The sequence below is a fragment of the Lagopus muta genome, chromosome 1, assembly GCF_023343835.1.
Source record: "Lagopus muta isolate bLagMut1 chromosome 1, bLagMut1 primary, whole genome shotgun sequence".
Classification (NCBI taxonomy): Eukaryota; Metazoa; Chordata; class Aves; order Galliformes; family Phasianidae; genus Lagopus; species Lagopus muta.
In genome coordinates, this window is record NC_064433.1 from 614,761 (window position 1) to 634,368 (window position 19,608).

A 19,608-nucleotide genomic window follows, 5' to 3' on the forward strand; every position below is an offset into this window, starting at 1 on the left:
TCCAGATTCAGTCTTTGGGATTCATTGTTTTTGGGTTTGAAGCTTCAGGGTTTGGAGCTTTGGGGTTCATTTCTTCGGGGTTTGGTGAGCCCGGTTTTGGGGCTTTGGGGTTCAGTGCTTTTGATTTTAGTGCTTGGGGTTTGGTGCATCAGGGTTTGTTGTGTCCAGATTCAGTCTGTGGGATTCATTCCTTTGGGGTTTGTTGAATGAGGGTTTGGAGCTCTGGGGTTTCAGTGCTTTGGGGTTTGGTGCACCGGGGTTTGGTGCTTCAGGGTTCAATGCTTTGGGGTTTGGTGCTTTGGGTTTTGGTGCACCAGGGTTTGGTGCTTTGGGGTTCAATGTTTTGGGGTTCGGTGTTTTGGGGGTTTGATGTATCAGGATTTGCTTCTTTGGGGTTCAGAGCTTTGGGGTTTGGTGCTTTGGAGTTTGGTGCTTTGGGGTTCATTGCTTCGGGGTTCATTGCTTTGGGGTTTGGTGCTTTGGGGTTTCAGTGCTTTGGGGTTTGGTCCATCAGGGTTTGCCTCTTTGGGGTTCAATGTTTTGGGGTTTGGTGCTTTGGGGGTTTGATGTATCAGGATTTGCTTCTTTGGGGTTCAGAGCTTTGGGGTTTGGTGCTTTGGGGTTCATTGGTTCGGGGTTCAATGCTTTGGGGGTTCAATGCTTTGGGGTTCAGTGCTTTGGGGTTTGATGTATCAGGATTTGCTTCTTTGGGGTTCGCTGCTTTGGGGTTTGGTGCATCAGCTTTTTGTCCATCCAGGTTCAGTGCAGGCAGTGAAGCTGCAGCTGCTTCAGCTGTGCTTTTCCCCCCTGCACAAACAGCTCCAGGATGAGCCTCCCCAGCACCGAGACCCCACGATGCCTCTCCATGCAGCAGCAAGGTGAGCCCTCCATTGCACACTCAGTTGCACACTCAGTTGCACACTCAGTTGCACATCCTTGCACACCCCTTGCCGTGCTTTGCTGCACACCCCATGGCACGGCCTTGCCCTCTCCATTGCCATGGCACACTCTGTTGCACGCTCCATGGCTCACTCTGTGCCACATCCTTGCACGCTCCATGGCATGCACTGCTGCAAACTGTTGCCTCACTCCACAGCACATCCTTGCACACTTCTTGGCACACTTTGCTGCACACGTTTTGGCACACTTTGTTGCACACTCCATGGCTCACTCCGTGCCACATCCTTGCACGCTCCACGGCATGCACTGTTGCAAACTCTTGCCTCACTCCACAGCACATCCTTGCACACTTCTTGGCACACTTTTTGGCACACTTTGCTGCACACTTTTTGGCACACTTTGTTCCACACTCCATGGCACACTTTGTTGCACACTCCTTGACACACTCCTTGGCACATCCCCATGGCACACTTTGTTGCACTCTCAGTGGCTCACTCTGTGGCACACTTTGTTGCACACTTCATGACATGTTCTATTGCACACTCCCTGGAACACTTGCACGCTCCATGGCTCACTCTGTGGCACATCCTTGCACGCTCCATGGCATGCACTGCTGCAAACTCTTGCCTCACTCCACAGCACATCCTTGCACACTTCTTGGCACACTTTTTGGCACACTTTGTTCCACACTGCATGGCTCATTCTGGCACATCCTTGCACACTCCATGGCACACTTTGTTGCACACTTCTTGGCTCACTGTGGCACATCCTTGCACACTCCATGGCACACTTTGTTGCACATCCTTGGCACACTCTGTTGCTCACTCCATGGCTCACTCTGTGCCACATCCTTGCACACTCCATGGCATGCACTGCTGCAAACTCTTGCCTCACTCCATGGCACATCCTTGCACACTTCTTGGCACGCTTTGTTGCACACTTCTTGGCACTCTCATTGACACACTCCATGGCACACTTTGTTGCACACTCCCTAACACACTCCTAGGCACATCCCCATGGCACACTCTGTTTCACACTACATGGCTCACTCTGTGCCACATCCTTGCACGCTCCATGGCATGCACTGCTGCAAACTCTTGCCTCACTCCATGACACTTTTTGTTGCACACTTCTTGGCACTCTCATTGACACACTCCATGGCACACTTTCTTGCACACTCCTTGGCTCACTCTGTGCCACATCCCTGCACACTCCATGGCACACTTTGTTGCACATCCTTGGCACATTCTCTTGCACACTCCATGGCTCACTCTGTGGCACATCCTTGCACACTTCATGGCATGCTCTATTGCACACTCCCTGGCACACTTGCACACTCCTTGGCTCACTGTGTCACATCCTTGTACGCTCCATGGCACACTTTGTTGCACACTTCTTGGCACTCTCATTGACACACTCCATGGCACACTCTGTTGCACACTCCTTGGCACATCCCCATGGCACATTTTGTTGCATGCTACATGGCTCACTCTGTGGCACATCCTTGCACACTCCATGGCACAATTTGTTGCACACTCCTTGGTCACTCTGTGCCACATCCTTGCACACTCCATGGCACGCACTGCTGCAAACTCTTGCCTCACTCCATGGCACATCCTTGCACACTTTTTGGCACGCTTTGTTGCACACTTCTTGGCACTCTCATTGACACACTCCATGGCACACTTTGTTGCACACTCCTTAACACACTCCTAGGCACATCCCCATGGCACACTCTGTTTCACACTACATGGCTCACTCTGTGCCACATCCTTGCACGCTCCATGGCACAATTTGTGGCACACTCTATGGCTCACTCTGGCACATCCTTGCACACTCCATGGCACAATTTGCTGCACACTTTTTGGCACTCTCATTGACACACTCCATGGCACACTTTGTTGCACACTCCATGGCTCACTCTGTGCCACATCCCTGCACACTCCATGGCACACTTTGTTGCACATCCTTGGCACATTCTCTTGCACGCTCCATGGCTCACTCTGTGGCACATCCTTGCACACTTCATGGCATGCTCTATTGCACACTCCCTGGCACACTTGCACACTCCTTGGCTCACTGTGGCACATCCTTGCACACTTCTTGGCACACTTTGTTGCACACTTCTTGGCACTCTCATTGACACATTCCATGGCACACTTTGTTGCACACTCCTTAACACACTCCTAGGCACATCCCCATGGCACATTCTGTTGCACGCTACATGGCTCACTCTGGCACATCCTTGCACGCTCCATGGCATGAACTGCTGCAAACTCTTGCCTCACTCCACAGCACATCCTTGCACACTTCTTGGCACACTTTTTGGCATAATTTGCTGCACACTTTTTGGCACACTTTGTTGCACACTCCATGGCTCACTGTGGCACATCCTTGCACACTCCATGGCACACTTTGTTGCACACTTTTTGGCACTCTCATTGACACGCTCCATGGCACACTTTGTTGCACACTCCATGGCTCATTCTGGCACATCCCTGCACACTCCATGGCACATTTTCTTTCACACTCCATGGCACACTTTGTTGCACACTGCATGGCTCACTCTGTGGCACATCCTTGCACACTCCATGGCACCCTTTGTTGCACACTCCTTAACACACTCCTTGGCACATCCCCATGGCACACTTTGTTGCACTCTCAATGGCTCACTCTGTGGCACACTTTGTTGCACACTTCATGGCATGCTCTATTGCACACTCCCTGGCACACTTGCACACTCCTTGGCTCACTGTGTCACATCCTTGCACGCTCCATGGCACACTTTGTTGCACACTCCTTAACACACTCCTTGGCACATCCCCATGGCACATTCTGTTGCACGCTACATGGCTCACTTTGTGCCACATCCTTGCACACTTCATGGCACAATTTGTTGCACACTCTATGGCTCACTCCATGCCACATCCTTGCACGCTCCATGGCACGCACTGCTGCAAACTCTTGCCTCACTCCATGACACTTTTTGTTGCACACTTCTTGGCACACTCATTGACACGCTCCATGGCACACTTTGTTGCACATCCTTGGCACATTCTCTTGCACACTCCATGGCTCACTCTGTGCCACATCCTTGCACGCTCCATGGCATGCACTCCTGCAAACTCTTGCCTCACCCCATGGCACATCCTTGCACACTTCTTGGCACACTCTGTTGCACATCCTTGACACACTCCTTGGCACATCCCCATGGCACACTTTTTGGCACACTCCTTGGCTCATTCTGCCACATCCCTGCACACCCCACGGCTCATTTTGTTGCACACCCCACGGCACGCTTTGCTCCGCACCCCCCCACATTGCACACAGCCCATCCTTGCACTCTCCCCCCCCATTTCTTCACACTCCAACCAACGCCACCCCCCAAACCCCCAATCCCCCCCCCTCAGCTCCACCTCCCCACCATTCAGCACCCGTTTCTCCCCGCACACACAAGACGGGAACCCCCCCCCCTCCACCCCACCACCCATCCCCACTCCTCCACCTTCCACAATTGAAACCCCCCTCCTCGCCTTATCTTATCCCCTCCCCCCCACCAACACCACCCCCCACCCCCCCAATCCCCCCTCTCAGCTCCACCTCCCCACCATTCAGCACCCGTTTCTCTCCTCACACACAAGACGGGGACCCCCCCCCCCCTCACCCCACCACCCATCCCCACTCCTCCACCTTCCACGATTGAAACCCCCCTCCTCACCCCACTTTATCCCCTCCCCCCCAGGCCCCAGCAGCATCAACCAGCTGGGGGGGGTCTACACCAACGGCTGCCCTCTCCCCCCATGCAAAAGGCAGAGCATCATCCGGCTGGCAGCACGCGGCGTCCGCAGCACCGACATCTCCCGCAGCCTCCAGGTACGCACTGACTTGGAGGGGGGGGGGGGGGGGGAAGGGGGATCCTCACCATCCCACCCCCCCAAATCCCCCCCCACCTCCCCAAATCCACCCCATAGGTGTCCAATGGTTGCGTCAGCAAAATCTTGAGCCGTTATTACCGGACCGGTTCGTTGAGACCTAAAAGTTTGCGGGGTGGCAAAGCTCGTGCTGTTCCCCCCCCCATGGTGGCACGAATCGCGCAGCTGAAGCGTGAGCGGCCGTCCCTCTTCGCATGGGAGATCAGGCAGCAGCTGCGCCTCGAGGGGCTCTGCGGCAACCAGAGCAGCCCCAGCGTGAGTGGGGATGGAGGGGGGGGGGAAAGGGGGGAGGTTGGGGTGCGTGGGGATGGGAGGGTGGGGGTCCCGTTTTGGGGGGGGTGCATGGGGATGTCAGGATGGGGGTCCTGTGTTTGGGGGAGGTTGCAAGGGGATGTGAGGGTGGGGGGTCCCATGTTTGGGGAGGATGCATGGGGGCATAAGGGTGGGGGTCCTGGGATTGGGGGTTGGGTGGGAATGGGAGGGTGGGGGTCCCATTTTGGGGTGGGTAAATGAGGATGTCGGTACAGGGGTCCTGTGTTTGAGGATGGTTGCATAGGGATGTGAGGGTGGGGGGTCCCATGTTTGGGGGGCATGCATGGGGATGTGAGGGTGGGGGTCCTGGGATTGAGGGTTGGGTGGGGATGTGAGGGTGGGGGTCCCATGTTTGGGGGGCATGCATGGGGATGTGAGGGTGGGGGTCCTGGGATTGGGGGTTGGGTGGGGATGGGAGGGTGGGGGTCTCATTTTGGGGGAGGGGTTGCATGGGGGATATGAGGGTAGGGGGTTCTGGGATTGGGGTACATGGGGATGTGAGGGTGGGGGTACTGGGATTGTAGGTTGGGGTGAATGGGGATGTGAGGGTGGGGATCTCATGTTTGGGGGGGGATGCATGGGGGCATAAGGGTGGGGGTCCTGTGTTTGGGGGAGGTTGGAAGGGGATGTGAGGGTGGGGGTCCCGTTTTGGGGGGGATGCATGGGGATGTGAGGGTGGGGGTCTTGGGATTGGGGGTTGGGTGGGGATGGGAGGGTGGGGGGTCCCATTTTGGGGTGAATGAATGGGGATGTGAGGGTGGGGGGGTCTCATATTTGGGGGGAATGCATGGAGATGTGAGGGTGGGGGGGTCCTGTGTTTGGGGGAGGTTGCAAAGGGATGTGAGGGAGGGGGTCCCATATTGAGGGGTGAATGAATGGGGATAGGAGGGTGGGGGTCCCATTTTGGGGGGGGGGTTGCATGGGGATGTGAGGGTAGGGGTCCTGGGATTGGGGTTGGGTGTGTGGAGATGTGAGGGTGGGGGGTCTCATATTTTGGGAGTATGCATGGGGACATAAGGGTGGGGGTCCTGTTCTTGGGGGAGGTTGCAAGGGGATGTGAGGGTGGGGGGTCCCGTTTTGGGAGGGAGATGCATGGGGATGTGAGGGTGGAGGTCCTGGGATTGGGGGTCGGGTGGGAATGGGAGGGTGGGGGGTCCCATTTTGGGGTGGGTAAATGAGGATGTCGGTACAGGGGTCCTGTGTTTGGGGGAGGTTGCATAGGAATGTGAGGGTGGGGGTCTCATTTTGGGGTGGGTTTGCATGGGGATGTGAGGGTTGGGGGTCCCATATTGAGGGGTGAATGAATGGGGATGTGAGGATGGGGGTCCCATGTTTGGGGGGGGATGCATGGGGATGGGAGGGTGGGGGTCCTGGGATTGGGGGTTGGGTGGGGATGGGAGGGTAGGGGGTCCCATTTTGGGGGGGGGGTTGCATGGGGGATATGAGGGTAGGGGGTTCTGGGATTGGGGTACATGGGGATGTGAGGGTGGGGGGGTACTGGGATTGGAGGTTGGGTGAATGGGGATGTGAGGGTGGGGATCTCATATTTGGGGAGGATGCATGGGGGCATAAGGGTGGGGGTCCTGTGTTTGGGGGAGGTTGGAAGGGGATGTGAGGGTGGGGGTCCCGTTTTGGGGGGGATGCATGGGGATGTGAGGGTGGGGGTCTTGGGATTGGGGGTCGGGTGGGGATGGGAGGGTGGGGGTCCCATTTTGGGGTGAATGAATGGGGATGTGAGGGTGGGGGGTCTCATATTTGGGGGGAATGCATAGAGATGTGAGGGTGGGGGGTCCTGGGATTGGGGGAGGTTGTTTAGGGATGTGAGGGTGGGGGTCCCATATTGAGGGGTGAATGAATGGGGATGTGAGGATGGGGGTCCCATGTTTGGGGGGGGATGCATGGGGATGTGAGCGAGGGGGTCCTGGGATTGGGGGTTGGGTGGGGTTGGGAGGGTGGGGGGTCCCGTTTTGGGGTGGGTAAATGAGGATGTTGGGATGGGGGGTCCTGAGTTTGGGGATGGTTGCATAGGGTTGTGAGGGTGGGGGTCCCATATTGGGGGGGGTTGCATGGGGATGTGAGGGTGGGGGTCCTGGGATTGGGGGTTGGGTGGGGATGTGAGGGTGGGGGTCCCATTTTGGGGGGGGATGCATGGGGAGGTCAGGATGGGGGTCCTGTCCTTGGGGGAGGGTTAAATAGGGTTGTGAGAGTGGGGGTCCCATATTGAGGGGTGGCTGAATGGGGATGTGAGGATGGGGGTCCCATGTTTGGGGGGGGGATGCATGGAGATGTGAGGGTTGGGGGTCCTGGAATTGGGAGCTGGGTGGGGATGTGAGGGTGGGGGGTCCCATTTTGGGTATGGGTGTGTGGGGATGTGAGGGTGGGGGGGGTCTCATATTTGGGGAGGATGCATGGGGACATCAGGGTGGGGGTCCTGTGTTTGGGGGGTGGCTGAATGGGTTTTGAGGGTGGGGGTCCCATTTTGGGGGTGGGATCTCTGTTTGGGGTGAGTGTGTGGAGATGCATGATGGGGGGGGTCCCATATTTCGGGGGGGTGCATGGGGATGTCAGGATGGGGGTCCTGTCTTTGGGGGGGGTTGCATAGGGATGTGAGAGTGGGGGGTCCCATGTTTGGGGAGGATGCATGGAGATGTGAGGGTGGGGGTCCTGGGTTTGGAGGTTGGGTGGGGATGGGAGGGTGGGGGTCCCATTTTGGGATGGGTACATGAGGAGATCAGGATGGGGGTCCTGTGTTTGGGAATGGTTGCATAGGGATGTGAGGGTGGGGGTCCTGGGATTGGGGGTCGGGTGGGGATGGGAGGGTGGGGGTCCCATTTTGGGGTGAATGAATGGGGATGTTAGGGTGTGGGGGTCTCATATTTGGGGGGAATGCATGGAGATGTGAGGGTGGGGGGTCCTGGGATTGGGGGAGGTTGCTTAGGGACGTGAGGGTGGGGGTCCCATATTGAGGGGTGAATGAATGGGGATAGGAGGGTGGGGGTCCCATGTTTGGGGGGGGATGCATGGGGATGTGAGCGAGGGGGTCCTGGGATTGGGGGTTGGGTGGGGTTGGGAGGGTGGGGGTCCCATTTTGGGGTGGGTAAATGAGGATGTTGGGATGGGGGTCCTGAGTTTGGGGATGGTTGCATAGGGATGTGAGGGTGGGGGTCCCATGTTTGGGGGGCATGCATGGGGATGTGAGGGTGGGGGTCCTGGGATTGGGGGTTGGGTGGGGATGTGAGGGTGGGGGGTCCCATTTTGGGGATGGGTGTGTGGGGATGTGAGGGTGGGGGGTCTCATGTTTGGGGGGGATGCATGGGGATGTCAGGATGGGGGTCCTGTGTTTGGGGGAGGTTGCTTAGGGACGTGAGGGTGGGGGTCCCATTTTGGGGGGAGATGTATGGGGATGTGATGTTGGGGGTCCTGGGATTGGGGGTTGGGTGGGGATGGGAGGGTGGGGGGTCCTGGGATTGGGGAGGTTGCTTAGGGATGAGAGGGTGGGGGTCCCATGTTTGGGGTGGGTATGTGAGGATGTCAGGATGGGGTCGTGTGTTTGGGGGAGGTTGCATAGGGTTGTGTGAGGGTGGGGGTCCCATATTGAGGTGTGAATGAATGGGATAGGAGGGTGGGGGGTCCCCGTTTTGGGGGGGCTTGCATGGGGATTGTGAGGATGGGGGTCCTGGGATTGAGGGTTGGGTGGGGGATGGGAGGGTGGGGGTCCCATTTGGGGTGGGTGTGTGGGATGTGGCGGTGGGGGGGTCTCATATTTGGGGGGAATGCATGGAGATGTGAGGGTTGGGGGGTCCTGGGATTGGGGGAGGTTGCATAGGGATGAGAGGGTGGGGGTCCCATATTGAGGTGTGAATGAATGGGGATAGGAGGGTGGGGGTCCCATTTTGGGGGGGATGCATGGGGATGTGAGGGTGGGGGTCCTGGGATTGAGGGTTGGGTGGGGATGGGAGGGTGGGGGTCCCATTTTGGGGATGGGTGTGTGGGGATGTGAGGGTGGGGGGTCTCATATTTGGGGAGGATGCATGGGGACATAAGGGTGGGGTCCTGTCTTTGGGGGGGGGTTGCTTAGGGATGTGAGGGTGGCGGGTCCCATGTTTGTGGGGGATGCATGGGGATGGGAGGGTGGGGGTCCTGGGATTGGGGGTTGGGTGGGGATGGGAGGGTGGGGGTCCCATTTTGGGGGGGGGGTTGCATGGGGGATATGAGGGTAGGGGGTTCTGGGATTGGGGTACATGGGGATGTGAGGGTGGGGGTACTGGGATTGTAGGTTGGGTGAATGGGGATGTGAGGGTGGGGATCTCATATTTGGGGAGGATGCATGGGGGCATAAGGGTGGGGGTCCTGTGTTTGGGGGAGGTTGGAAGGGGATGTGAGGGTGGGGGTCCCGTTTTGGGGGGGATGCATGGGGATGTGAGGGTGGGGGTCTTGGGATTGGGGGTCGGGTGGGGATGGGAGGGTGGGGGTCCCATTTTGGGGTGAATGAATGGGGATGTGAGGGTGGGGGGTCTCATATTTGGGGGGAATGCATAGAGATGTGAGGGTGGGGGGGTCCTGGGATTGGGGGAGGTTGTTTAGGGATGTGAGGGTGGGGGTCCCATATTGAGGGGTGAATGAATGGGGATGTGAGGATGGGGGGTCCCATGTTTGGGGGGGGATGCATGGGGATGTGAGCGAGGGGGTCCTGGGATTGGGGGTTGGGTGGGGTTGGGAGGGTGGGGGTCCCGTTTTGGGGTGGGTAAATGAGGATGTTGGGATGGGGGTCCTGAGTTTGGGGATGGTTGCATAGGGTTGTGAGGGTGGGGGTCCCATATTGGGGGGGGTTGCATGGGGATGTGAGGGTGGGGGTCCTGGGATTGGGGGTTGGGTGGGGATGTGAGGGTGGGGGTCCCATTTTGGGGGGGGATGCATGGGGAGGTCAGGATGGGGGGTCCTGTCCTTGGGGGAGGGTTAAATAGGGTTGTGAGAGTGGGGGTCCCATATTGAGGGGTGGCTGAATGGGGATGTGAGGATGGGGGTCCCATGTTTGGGGGGGGATGCATGGAGATGTGAGGGTTGGGGGTCCTGGAATTGGGAGCTGGGTGGGGATGTGAGGGTGGGGGTCCCATTTTGGGTATGGGTGTGTGGGGATGTGAGGGTGGGGGGGTCTCATATTTGGGGAGGATGCATGGGGACATCAGGGTGGGGGTCCTGTGTTTGGGGGGTGGCTGAATGGGTTTTGAGGGTGGGGGTCCCATTTTGGGGGTGGGATCTCTGTTTGGGGTGAGTGTGTGGAGATGCATGATGGGGGGGGTCCCATATTTCGGGGGGGTGCATGGGGATGTCAGGATGGGGGTCCTGTCTTTGGGGGGGGTTGCATAGGGATGTGAGAGTGGGGGGTCCCATGTTTGGGGAGGATGCATGGAGATGTGAGGGTGGGGGTCCTGGGTTTGGAGGTTGGGTGGGGATGGGAGGGTGGGGGTCCCATTTTGGGATGGGTACATGAGGAGATCAGGATGGGGGTCCTGTGTTTGGGAATGGTTGCATAGGGATGTGAGGGTGGGGGGTCCTGGGATTGGGGGTCGGGTGGGGATGGGAGGGTGGGGGGTCCCATTTTGGGGTGAATGAATGGGGATGTTAGGGTGTGGGGGTCTCATATTTGGGGGGAATGCATGGAGATGTGAGGGTGGGGGGTCCTGGGATTGGGGGAGGTTGCTTAGGGACGTGAGGGTGGGGGGTCCCATATTGAGGGGTGAATGAATGGGGATAGGAGGGTGGGGGTCCCATGTTTGGGGGGGGATGCATGGGGATGTGAGCGAGGGGGTCCTGGGATTGGGGGTTGGGTGGGGTTGGGAGGGTGGGGGTCCCATTTTGGGGTGGGTAAATGAGGATGTTGGGATGGGGGTCCTGAGTTTGGGGATGGTTGCATAGGGTTGTGAGGGTGGGGGTCCCATATTGGGGGGGGTTGCTTAGGGATGTGAGGGTGGGGGTCCCATTTTGGGGGGAGATGTATGGGGATGTGATGTTGGGGGTCCTGGGATTGGGGGTTGGGTGGGGATGGGAGGGTGGGGGGTCCCATTTTGGGGTGGGTAAATGAGGATGTTGGGATGGGGGTCCTGAGTTTGGGGATGGTTGCATAGGGTTGTGAGGGTGGGGGTCCCATATTGGGGGGGCTTGCATGGGGATGTGAGGGTGGGGGTCCTGGGATTGGGGGTTGGGTGGGGGATGTGAGGGTGGGGGTCCCATTTTGGGTATGGGTGTGTGGGGATGTGAGGGTGGGGGGGTCTCATGTTTGGGGGGTTTGCATGGAGATGTGAGGGTGGGGGGTCCTGGGATTGGGGGAGGCTGCTTAGGGATGAGAGGGTGGGGGTCCCATATTGAGGGGTGGCTGAATGGGGATGTGAGGGTGGGGGTCCCATTTTGGGGTGGCTGTATGGAGATGTAAGGGTGGGGGTCCTGGGTTTGGGGGGTTGGGTGGGAATGGGAGGGTGGGGGTCCCATTTTGGGGTGAATGAATGGGGATGTGAGGGAGGGGGGGGTCTCATATTTGGGGGGAATGCATGGAGATGTGAGGGTGGGGGGTCCTGGGATTGGGGGAGGTTGCTTAGGGATGTGAGGGTGGGGGGTCCCATATTGAGGGGTGAATGAATGGGGATGTGAGGATGGGGGTCCCATGTTTGGGGGGGGATGCATGGGGATGTGAGCGAGGGGGGTCCTGGGATTGGGGGTTGGGTGGGGATGTGAGGGTGGGGGTCCCATTTTGGGTATGGGTGTGTGGGGATGTGAGGGTGGGGGGTCTCATGTTTGGGGGGGGATGCATGGGGACATAAGGGTGGGGTCCTGTCTTTGGGGGGGGTTGCATAGGGATGTGAGGGTGGGGGTCCCATGTTTGGGGGGGATGCATGGGGATGGGAGGGTGGGGGTCCTGGGATTGGGGGTTGGGTGGGGATGGGAGGGTGGGGGGTCCCATTTTGGGGGGCGTTGCATTGGGGATATGAGGGTAGGGGGTTCTGGGATTGGGGTACATGGGGATGTGAGGGTGGGGGGTACTGGGATTGGAGGTTGGGTGAATGGGGATGTGAGGGTGGGGATCTCATATTTGGGGAGGATGCATGGGGGCATAAGGGTGGGGGTCCTGTGTTTGGGGGAGGTTGCATAGGGATGTGAGGGTGGGGGTCCCATTTTGGGGGGGGATGCATGGGGAGGTCAGGATGGGGGTCCTGTCCTTGGGGGAGGGTTAAATAGGGTTGTGAGAGTGGGGGTCCCATATTGAGGCGTGAATGAATGGGGATAGGAGGGTGGGGGTCCCATTTTGGGGGGGATGCATGGGGATGTGAGGGTGGGGGTCCTGGGATTGAGGGTTGGGTGGGGATGGGAGGGTGGGGGTCCCATTTTGGGTATGGGTGTGTGGGGATGTGAGGGTGGGGGGTCTCATATTTGGGGAGGATGCATGGGGACATAAGGGTGGGGGTCCTGTGTTTGGGGGAGGTTGCAGAGGGGATGTGAGTGTGGGGGGTCCCATTTTGGGGGGGGATGCATGGGGATGTGAGGGTGGGGGGGTCTCATATTTGGGGGGAATGCATGGAGATGTGAGGGTGGGGGTCCCATATTGAGGGGTGGCTGAATGGGGATGTGAGGGTGGGGGTCCTGGAATTGGGAGCTGGGTGGGGATGTGAGGGTGGGGGGTCCCATTTTGGGTATGGGTGTGTGGGGATGTGAGGGTGGGGGGTCTCATGTTTGGGGGGGTTTGCATGGAGATGTGAGGGTGGGGGGTCCTGGGATTGGGGGAGGCTGCTTAGGGATGAGAGGGTGGGGGTCCCATATTGAGGGGTGGCTGAATGGGGATGTGAGGGTGGGAGTCCCATTTTGGGGGTCATGCATGGGGATGTGAGGGAGGGGGTCCTGGGATTGGGGGTCGGGTGGGGATGGGAGGGTGGGGGTCCCATTTTGGGGTGAATGAATGGGGATGTGAGGGTGGGGGGGTCTCATATTTGGGGGGAATGCATGGAGATGTGAGGGTGGGGGGTCCTGTGTTTGGGGGAGGTTGCATAGGGACGTGAGGGTGGGGGTCCCATATTGAGGGGTGGCTGAATGGGGATGTGAGGATGGGGGCCCCATGTTTGGGGGGGGATGCATGGGGATGTGAGGGAGAGGGTCCTGGGATTGGGGGTTGGGTGGGGTTGGGAGGGTGGGGGGTCCCATTTTGGGGTGGGTAAATGAGGATGTTGGGATGGGGGTCCTGAGTTTGGGGATGGTTGCATAGGGTTGTGAGGGTGGGGGTCCCATATTGGGGGGGGTTGCATGGGGATGTGAGGGCGGGGGTCCTGGGATTGAGGGTTGGGTGGGGATGTGAGGGTGGGGGGTCCCATGTTTGGGGGGCATGCATGGGGATGTGAGGGTGGGGGTCCTGGGATTGGGGGTTGGGTGGGGATGTGAGGGTGGGGGTCTCATTTTGGGGGGGAGGGTTGCATGGGGGATATGAGGGTAGGGGGTTCTGGGATTGGGGTACATGGGGATGTGAGGGTGGGGGGTACTGGGATTGGAGGTTGGGTGAATGGGGATGTGAGGGTGGGGGGTCTCATATTTGGGGAGGATGCATGGGGGCATAAGGGTGGGGGTCCTGTGTTTGGGGGAGGTTGCATAGGGAATGTGAGGGTGGGGGTCCCATTTTGGGGTGAATGAATGGGGATGTGAGGGTGGGGGGGTCTCATATTTGGGGGGAATGCATGGAGATGTGAGGGTGGGGGGTCCTGGGATTGGGGGAGGTTGCTTAGGGATGTGAGGGTGGGGGTCCCATATTGAGGGGTGGCTGAATGGGGATGTGAGGGTGGGGGTCCTGGGATTGGGGGTTGGGTGGGGTTGGGAGGGTGGGGGTCCTGGGATTGGGGGTTGGGTGGGGTTGGGAGGGTGGGGGGTCCCATTTTGGGGGGGGTGCATGGGGATGTCAGGATGGGGGGTCCTGTGTTTGGGGGAGGTTGCAAGGGGATGTGAGGGTGGGGGTCCCATTTTGGGGGGGAATGCATGGGGATATGAGGGTGGGGGTCCCATGTTTGGAGGGTTTGCATGGGGATGTGAGGGTAGGGGTCCCATTTTGGGGGGGGGTTGCATGGGGGATATGAGGGTAGGGGGTTCTGGGATTGGGGTACATGGGGATGTGAGGGTGGGGGTCCCATTTTGGGGTGGCTGAATGGGGTTGTGAGGCTGGGGGGGGGGTCCTGGGTTTGGGGGTGCAGGGAGATACGAGAGCGCAGGTCTCGTATTTGGGCTGAGCTGCATAGGGCCAGACTGGGGAGGATTTGGGGTGGAGGGGAGCTGCTCCTCCTGCCCCTCGGTGCTGCCCACCCCCTTCCCCCCCCCCCCCAAATCCCATCTGCAGCCCCATCTCCTCCCCAGGTCTCCTCCATCAATCGGGTGCTGAGGGCTCTGCAGGGAGCACCGAGCCCCACCGTGTTGCCGGGGGGAGAGAACGCAGGTATGTGCACACATGTGGCTGTGCATGCACACCTGTAGGCCTGCAAACACACGCAGGGATGCATGCAGACACCTGCAGATGTGCACAGACACGAGGATGCATGCATATTTGCAGACGTGCACACACAGGGATGCATGCAGACACCTGCAGACATGCACAGACACGAGGATGCATGCGTATTTGCAGACATGCACACACAAAGATGCATGCAGACACCTGCAGATGTGCACAGAAATAAGGATGCACGCATATTTGCAGACATGCATGCACAAGGATGCATGCAGACACCTGCAGATGTGCACAGACACAAGGATGCCTAGGTATTTGCAGACGTGCACACACAAAGATGCATGCAAACACCTGCAGATGTGCACAGACACAAGGATGCACGCGTATTTGCAGACATGCACGCACAAAGATGCATGCAGACACCTGCAGACGTGCACACACGTTTGGATGCACGCATATTTGCAGACTTGCACACACAGGGATGCATGCAGACACCTGCAAGCATGCACAGACACAAGGATGCCTAGGTATTTGCAGACGTGCATGCACAAAGATGCATGCAGACACCTGTAGGCATGCACAGACGCAAGGATGCACGCATATTTGCAGACATGCACACACAAGGATGCATGCAGACACCTGCAGGCATGCACAGACACGAGGATGCATGCATATTTGCAGACGTGCACACACAGGGATGCATGCAGACACCTGCAGGCATGCACAGACATGAGGATGCATGTGTATTTGCACACATGCACGCACAAAGATGCATGCAGACACCTGCAGGCATGCACAGACACGAGGATGCACGCGTATTTGCAGACATGCACACACAAAGATGCATGCAGACACCTGCAGATGTGCACAGAAATAAGGATGCATGCATATTTGCAGACATGCATGCACAAAGATGCATGCAGACACCTGCAGGCATGCACAGACACGAGGATGCATGCATATTTGCAGACGTGCATGCACAGGGATGCATGCAGACACCTGCAGATGTGCACAGACACAAGGATGCATGCATATTTGCAGACATGCACACACAAAGATGCATGCAGACACCTGCAGATGTGCACAGACACAAGGATGCATGCATATTTGCAGACGTGCATACACAGGGATGCATGCAGACACCTGCAGGCATGCACAGACACAAGGATGCCTAGGTATTTGCAGACGTGCATGCACAGGGATGCATGCAGACACCTGTAGGCATGCACAGACATGAGGATGCACGCATATTTGCAGACGTGCATGCACAGGGATGCATGCAGACACCTGCAGACATACACAGACACAAGGATGCACGCGTATTTGCAGACATGCACACACAAAGATGCATGCAGACACCTGCAGATGTGCACAGAAATAAGGATGCATGCATATTTGCAGACATGCATGCACAAAGATGCATGCAGACACCTGCAGGCATGCACAGACACGAGGATGCATGCATATTTGCAGACGTGCATGCACAGGGATGCATGCAGACACCTGCAGATGTGCACAGACACAAGGATGCATGCATATTTGCAGACATGCACACACAAAGATGCATGCAGACACCTGCAGATGTGCACAGACACAAGGATGCATGCATATTTGCAGACGTGCATACACAGGGATGCATGCAGACACCTGCAGGCATGCACAGACACAAGGATGCCTAGGTATTTGCAGACGTGCATGCACAGGGATGCATGCAGACACCTGTAGGCATGCACAGACATGAGGATGCACGCATATTTGCAGACGTGCATGCACAGGGATGCATGCAGACACCTGCAGACATACACAGACACAAGGATGCACGCGTATTTGCAGACATGCACACACAAAGATGCATGCAGACACCTGCAGATGTGCACAGACACGAGGATGCACACGTATTTGCAGACATGCACACACAAAGATGCATGCAGACACCTGCTGGCGTGCACAGACATGAGGATGCATGCATATTTGCAGACATGCATACACAGGGATGCATGCAGACACCAGTAGGCATGCACACACGTTTGGATGCACGCATATTTGCAGACTTGCACACACAGGGATGCATGCAGACACCTGCAAGCATGCACAGACACAAGGATGCCTAGGTATTTGCAGACGTGCATGCACAAAGATGCATGCAGACACCTGTAGGCATGCACAGACGCAAGGATGCACGCATATTTGCAGACATGCACACACAAGGATGCATGCAGACAACTGCAGACATGCACAGACACGAGGATGCACGCATATTTGCACACATGCATGCACAGGGATGCATGCAGACACCTGCAGACATGCACACACGTTTGGATGCACACACACACATGGATGCACGCACCCACACTCTCCTTTCCTATGCCCACCCTTCCCCCTCCATCCCATCCCCCTCCTCTCCCATCACAGCTGCAGACCCCCAGCCCCCCCCAGGACCCCCCCCAGGCCGCAGCAGGCAGCGCAGCAGGACGACGCTGTCCCAGCAGCAATCCAAAGCCCTGGAGGAAGGTGGGGGTCCGTTGCAGTGGGCGCTCATTGGGCTTCACTGGGTTGGGAAGGGGGTTGGGGGGGGGGGGGTTGCAAAGGCTGGGGGCTGATTGCACCCCATCTGCAGAGTTCCAAAGGGGAAAATACCCAGACAGCAGCACACGAGGACGATTGGCTGCGGCCACACGGCTGCCAGACATCACCATCCAGGTATGGTGCTTGGGCGCACCTGTGTTGCACGTGTGTGTGTTGCACAGACCCCCATTAAGAACCCCTGCATTGCATACGGCTGTGTTGCACATGCATGCCTTGCACACACCCCCATTGTGCACCCCTGTGTTGCTTATGGCTTCTTTGCACATGCGTGTGTTGCACAGGCCCCCATTGCACACCCCTGCATTGCACATGCTTGTTTTGCACGTGTGTGTGTTGCACAGACCCCCATTCTGCACTCCTGTGTTGCATGTGCCTGCTTTGCACACGCATGTGTTGCACAGATCCCCATTGTGCACCCCTGTGTTGCACATTTCTGTTTTGCACGTGTGTGTGTTGCACAGGCCCCCATTGCACACCCATGTGTTGCACATGCTTGTTTTGCACGTGTGTGTGTTGCACAGACCCCCACTCTGCACTCCTGTGTTGCATGTGCCTGCTTTGCACACACACATGTTGCACAGACCCCCATTAAGCACCCCTGTGTTGTACATTTCTGTTTTGCACGTGTGTGTGCTGCACAGGCCCCCATTGCACACCCGTGTTGTACATTTCTGTTTTGCACGTGTGTGTGTTGCACAGACCCCCATTGCACACCCGTGTTGTACATTTCTGTTTTGCACGTGTGTGTGTTGCACAGGCCCCCATTGCACACCCCCGTGTTGCATATGGCTGTTTTGCCCATGCATGCCTTGCACAGAGCTGCATTGTGCACAGCTATGTTGCTTATGGCTGCTTTGCACATGCGTGTGTTGCACAGGTCCCCATTCTGCACCCCTGTGCTCCACGTGTCTGTTTCGCACACGCATTTATTGCACAGACCCCCCCACTGTGCACCCCTGTGCTGCGTGTGCATGTCTTGGGCACAAGCATTTTGCACACTCCATGGCACACACCTGCATGTTGCACGGCACGTCCTTGCACACTCCTTGCATGGTACATCCTTGCACACTCCTTAGCACATTATATGGCACATCCTTGCACACTCCTTAGCACACTCACTTGCACACTCCTTGGCACACTCACTTGCACACACTTTGGCACACCCTCTTGCACACTCCTTGGCACATTGTATGGCACATCCTTGCAGGCTCCTTGGCACATTGCACAGCACATCCTTGCACACTCCTTAGCACACTCTCTTGCACGCTCCTTTGCACATTGCAGAGCACATCCTTGCACACTCCTTGCCACATCCCAGAGCACAGAGGGGGCACAACCTCACCATCCCCCCCTCTCCCTTCCCCATCCCCAGGTGTGGTTCTCCAACAGAAGAGCCAAATGGCGACGTGAAGCCAGGCAGGGGATGGAGGCCAATGGTGCAGGTGAGAGCCCCCAGGTTGGGGGGGGGGAAGAGGGGGGGGCAGGACCCCCCATCTTATGGCCGAGGAGGGGCTGGGGGCTGCAAAGGAGTCTGGGGAGGGGGCACAGCCTCTCCTTGTGCACCCCAACCCAACTGAGGGTCCCCCATGCAGGCTCCTGGTGTGAGTGGCTCCTGTCCCCCCCCTGCCACGGCAGCCCCCATCTCTGCACAGGTAGGAGAGGGGCTGGACCTGCATGGGGAAGGGGGGGGGGGGGGGGGGGGCTGCACTGCTTCCCAGCATCTCCTCCCCCCCCCCCCCCCCCCCAAATGTCATCCTGAAGGCCTGGAGCGTGCAGCCATGGGGACACCCTCCCCAGGAGACCCCCCCCCCAAAAGGGTGCAAACCCCCTTCCCCCAATATGACCCAGCTCATCCAATGGATGCTGGGTGATGTTCTGCTCTCTGCTCCTCCCTCCCCCCTCTCCCCCCCCCCCCCCCTTCCACCCCCCCAGCACCTCCCAGCTGCTCCCCCCAGCTTCTTAGAGCCCCTCGGAGCCCCCCCAGGCCCTCTGATCCCTCTGCACCTCTGCACCCCCAGACCTCGTTCATGGGATGCTGGCTGCTGCGGTAAGGAGGGCTCGAGGGGGGGGGGGTGGGGGGAGGGATGAACCCTTTGTGGGGGGGGGGGCACAGCCAAGGAGGGGTCTCAGGGCACTGCGTGGTGCTCAGGGGCTGCAGGGACCTCCTCCCCCCCCCCCCCCCCCCAGCCCCATGAGGGTCTGCAGTGGGATGGGTGCCTTCACCCCCCCCACCCCCAGCCCCATCAGGGTCTGCAGTGGGGTGGGTGCCTTCACCCCCCCCCAGCCCCATGAGGGTCTGCAGTGGGATGGGTGCCTTCACCCCCCCCCCAGCCCCATGAGGGTCTGCAGTGAGATGAGTGCCTTCACCCCCCCACCCCCAACCCCATGAGGGTCTGCAGTGGGATGGGTGCC

General features: G+C 58.3%; 1 protein-coding gene across 1 annotated transcript; it reads left to right on the forward strand.

Annotated features, from left to right (window-relative positions):
- The first annotated feature begins 826 nt into the window (after positions 1 to 826).
- PAX4 (paired box 4) lies at positions 827 to 19,247 on the forward strand. The gene is made up of 8 exons (XM_048928003.1): positions 827 to 878; positions 4,643 to 4,773; positions 4,872 to 5,087; positions 14,523 to 14,601; positions 17,059 to 17,121; positions 17,228 to 17,310; positions 18,569 to 18,652; positions 19,215 to 19,247. Exons 1-8 carry the CDS (start codon positions 827 to 829, stop codon positions 19,245 to 19,247), a joined length of 741 nt encoding a protein of 246 aa, XP_048783960.1.
- The last annotated feature ends 361 nt before the right edge of the window (positions 19,248 to 19,608 follow it).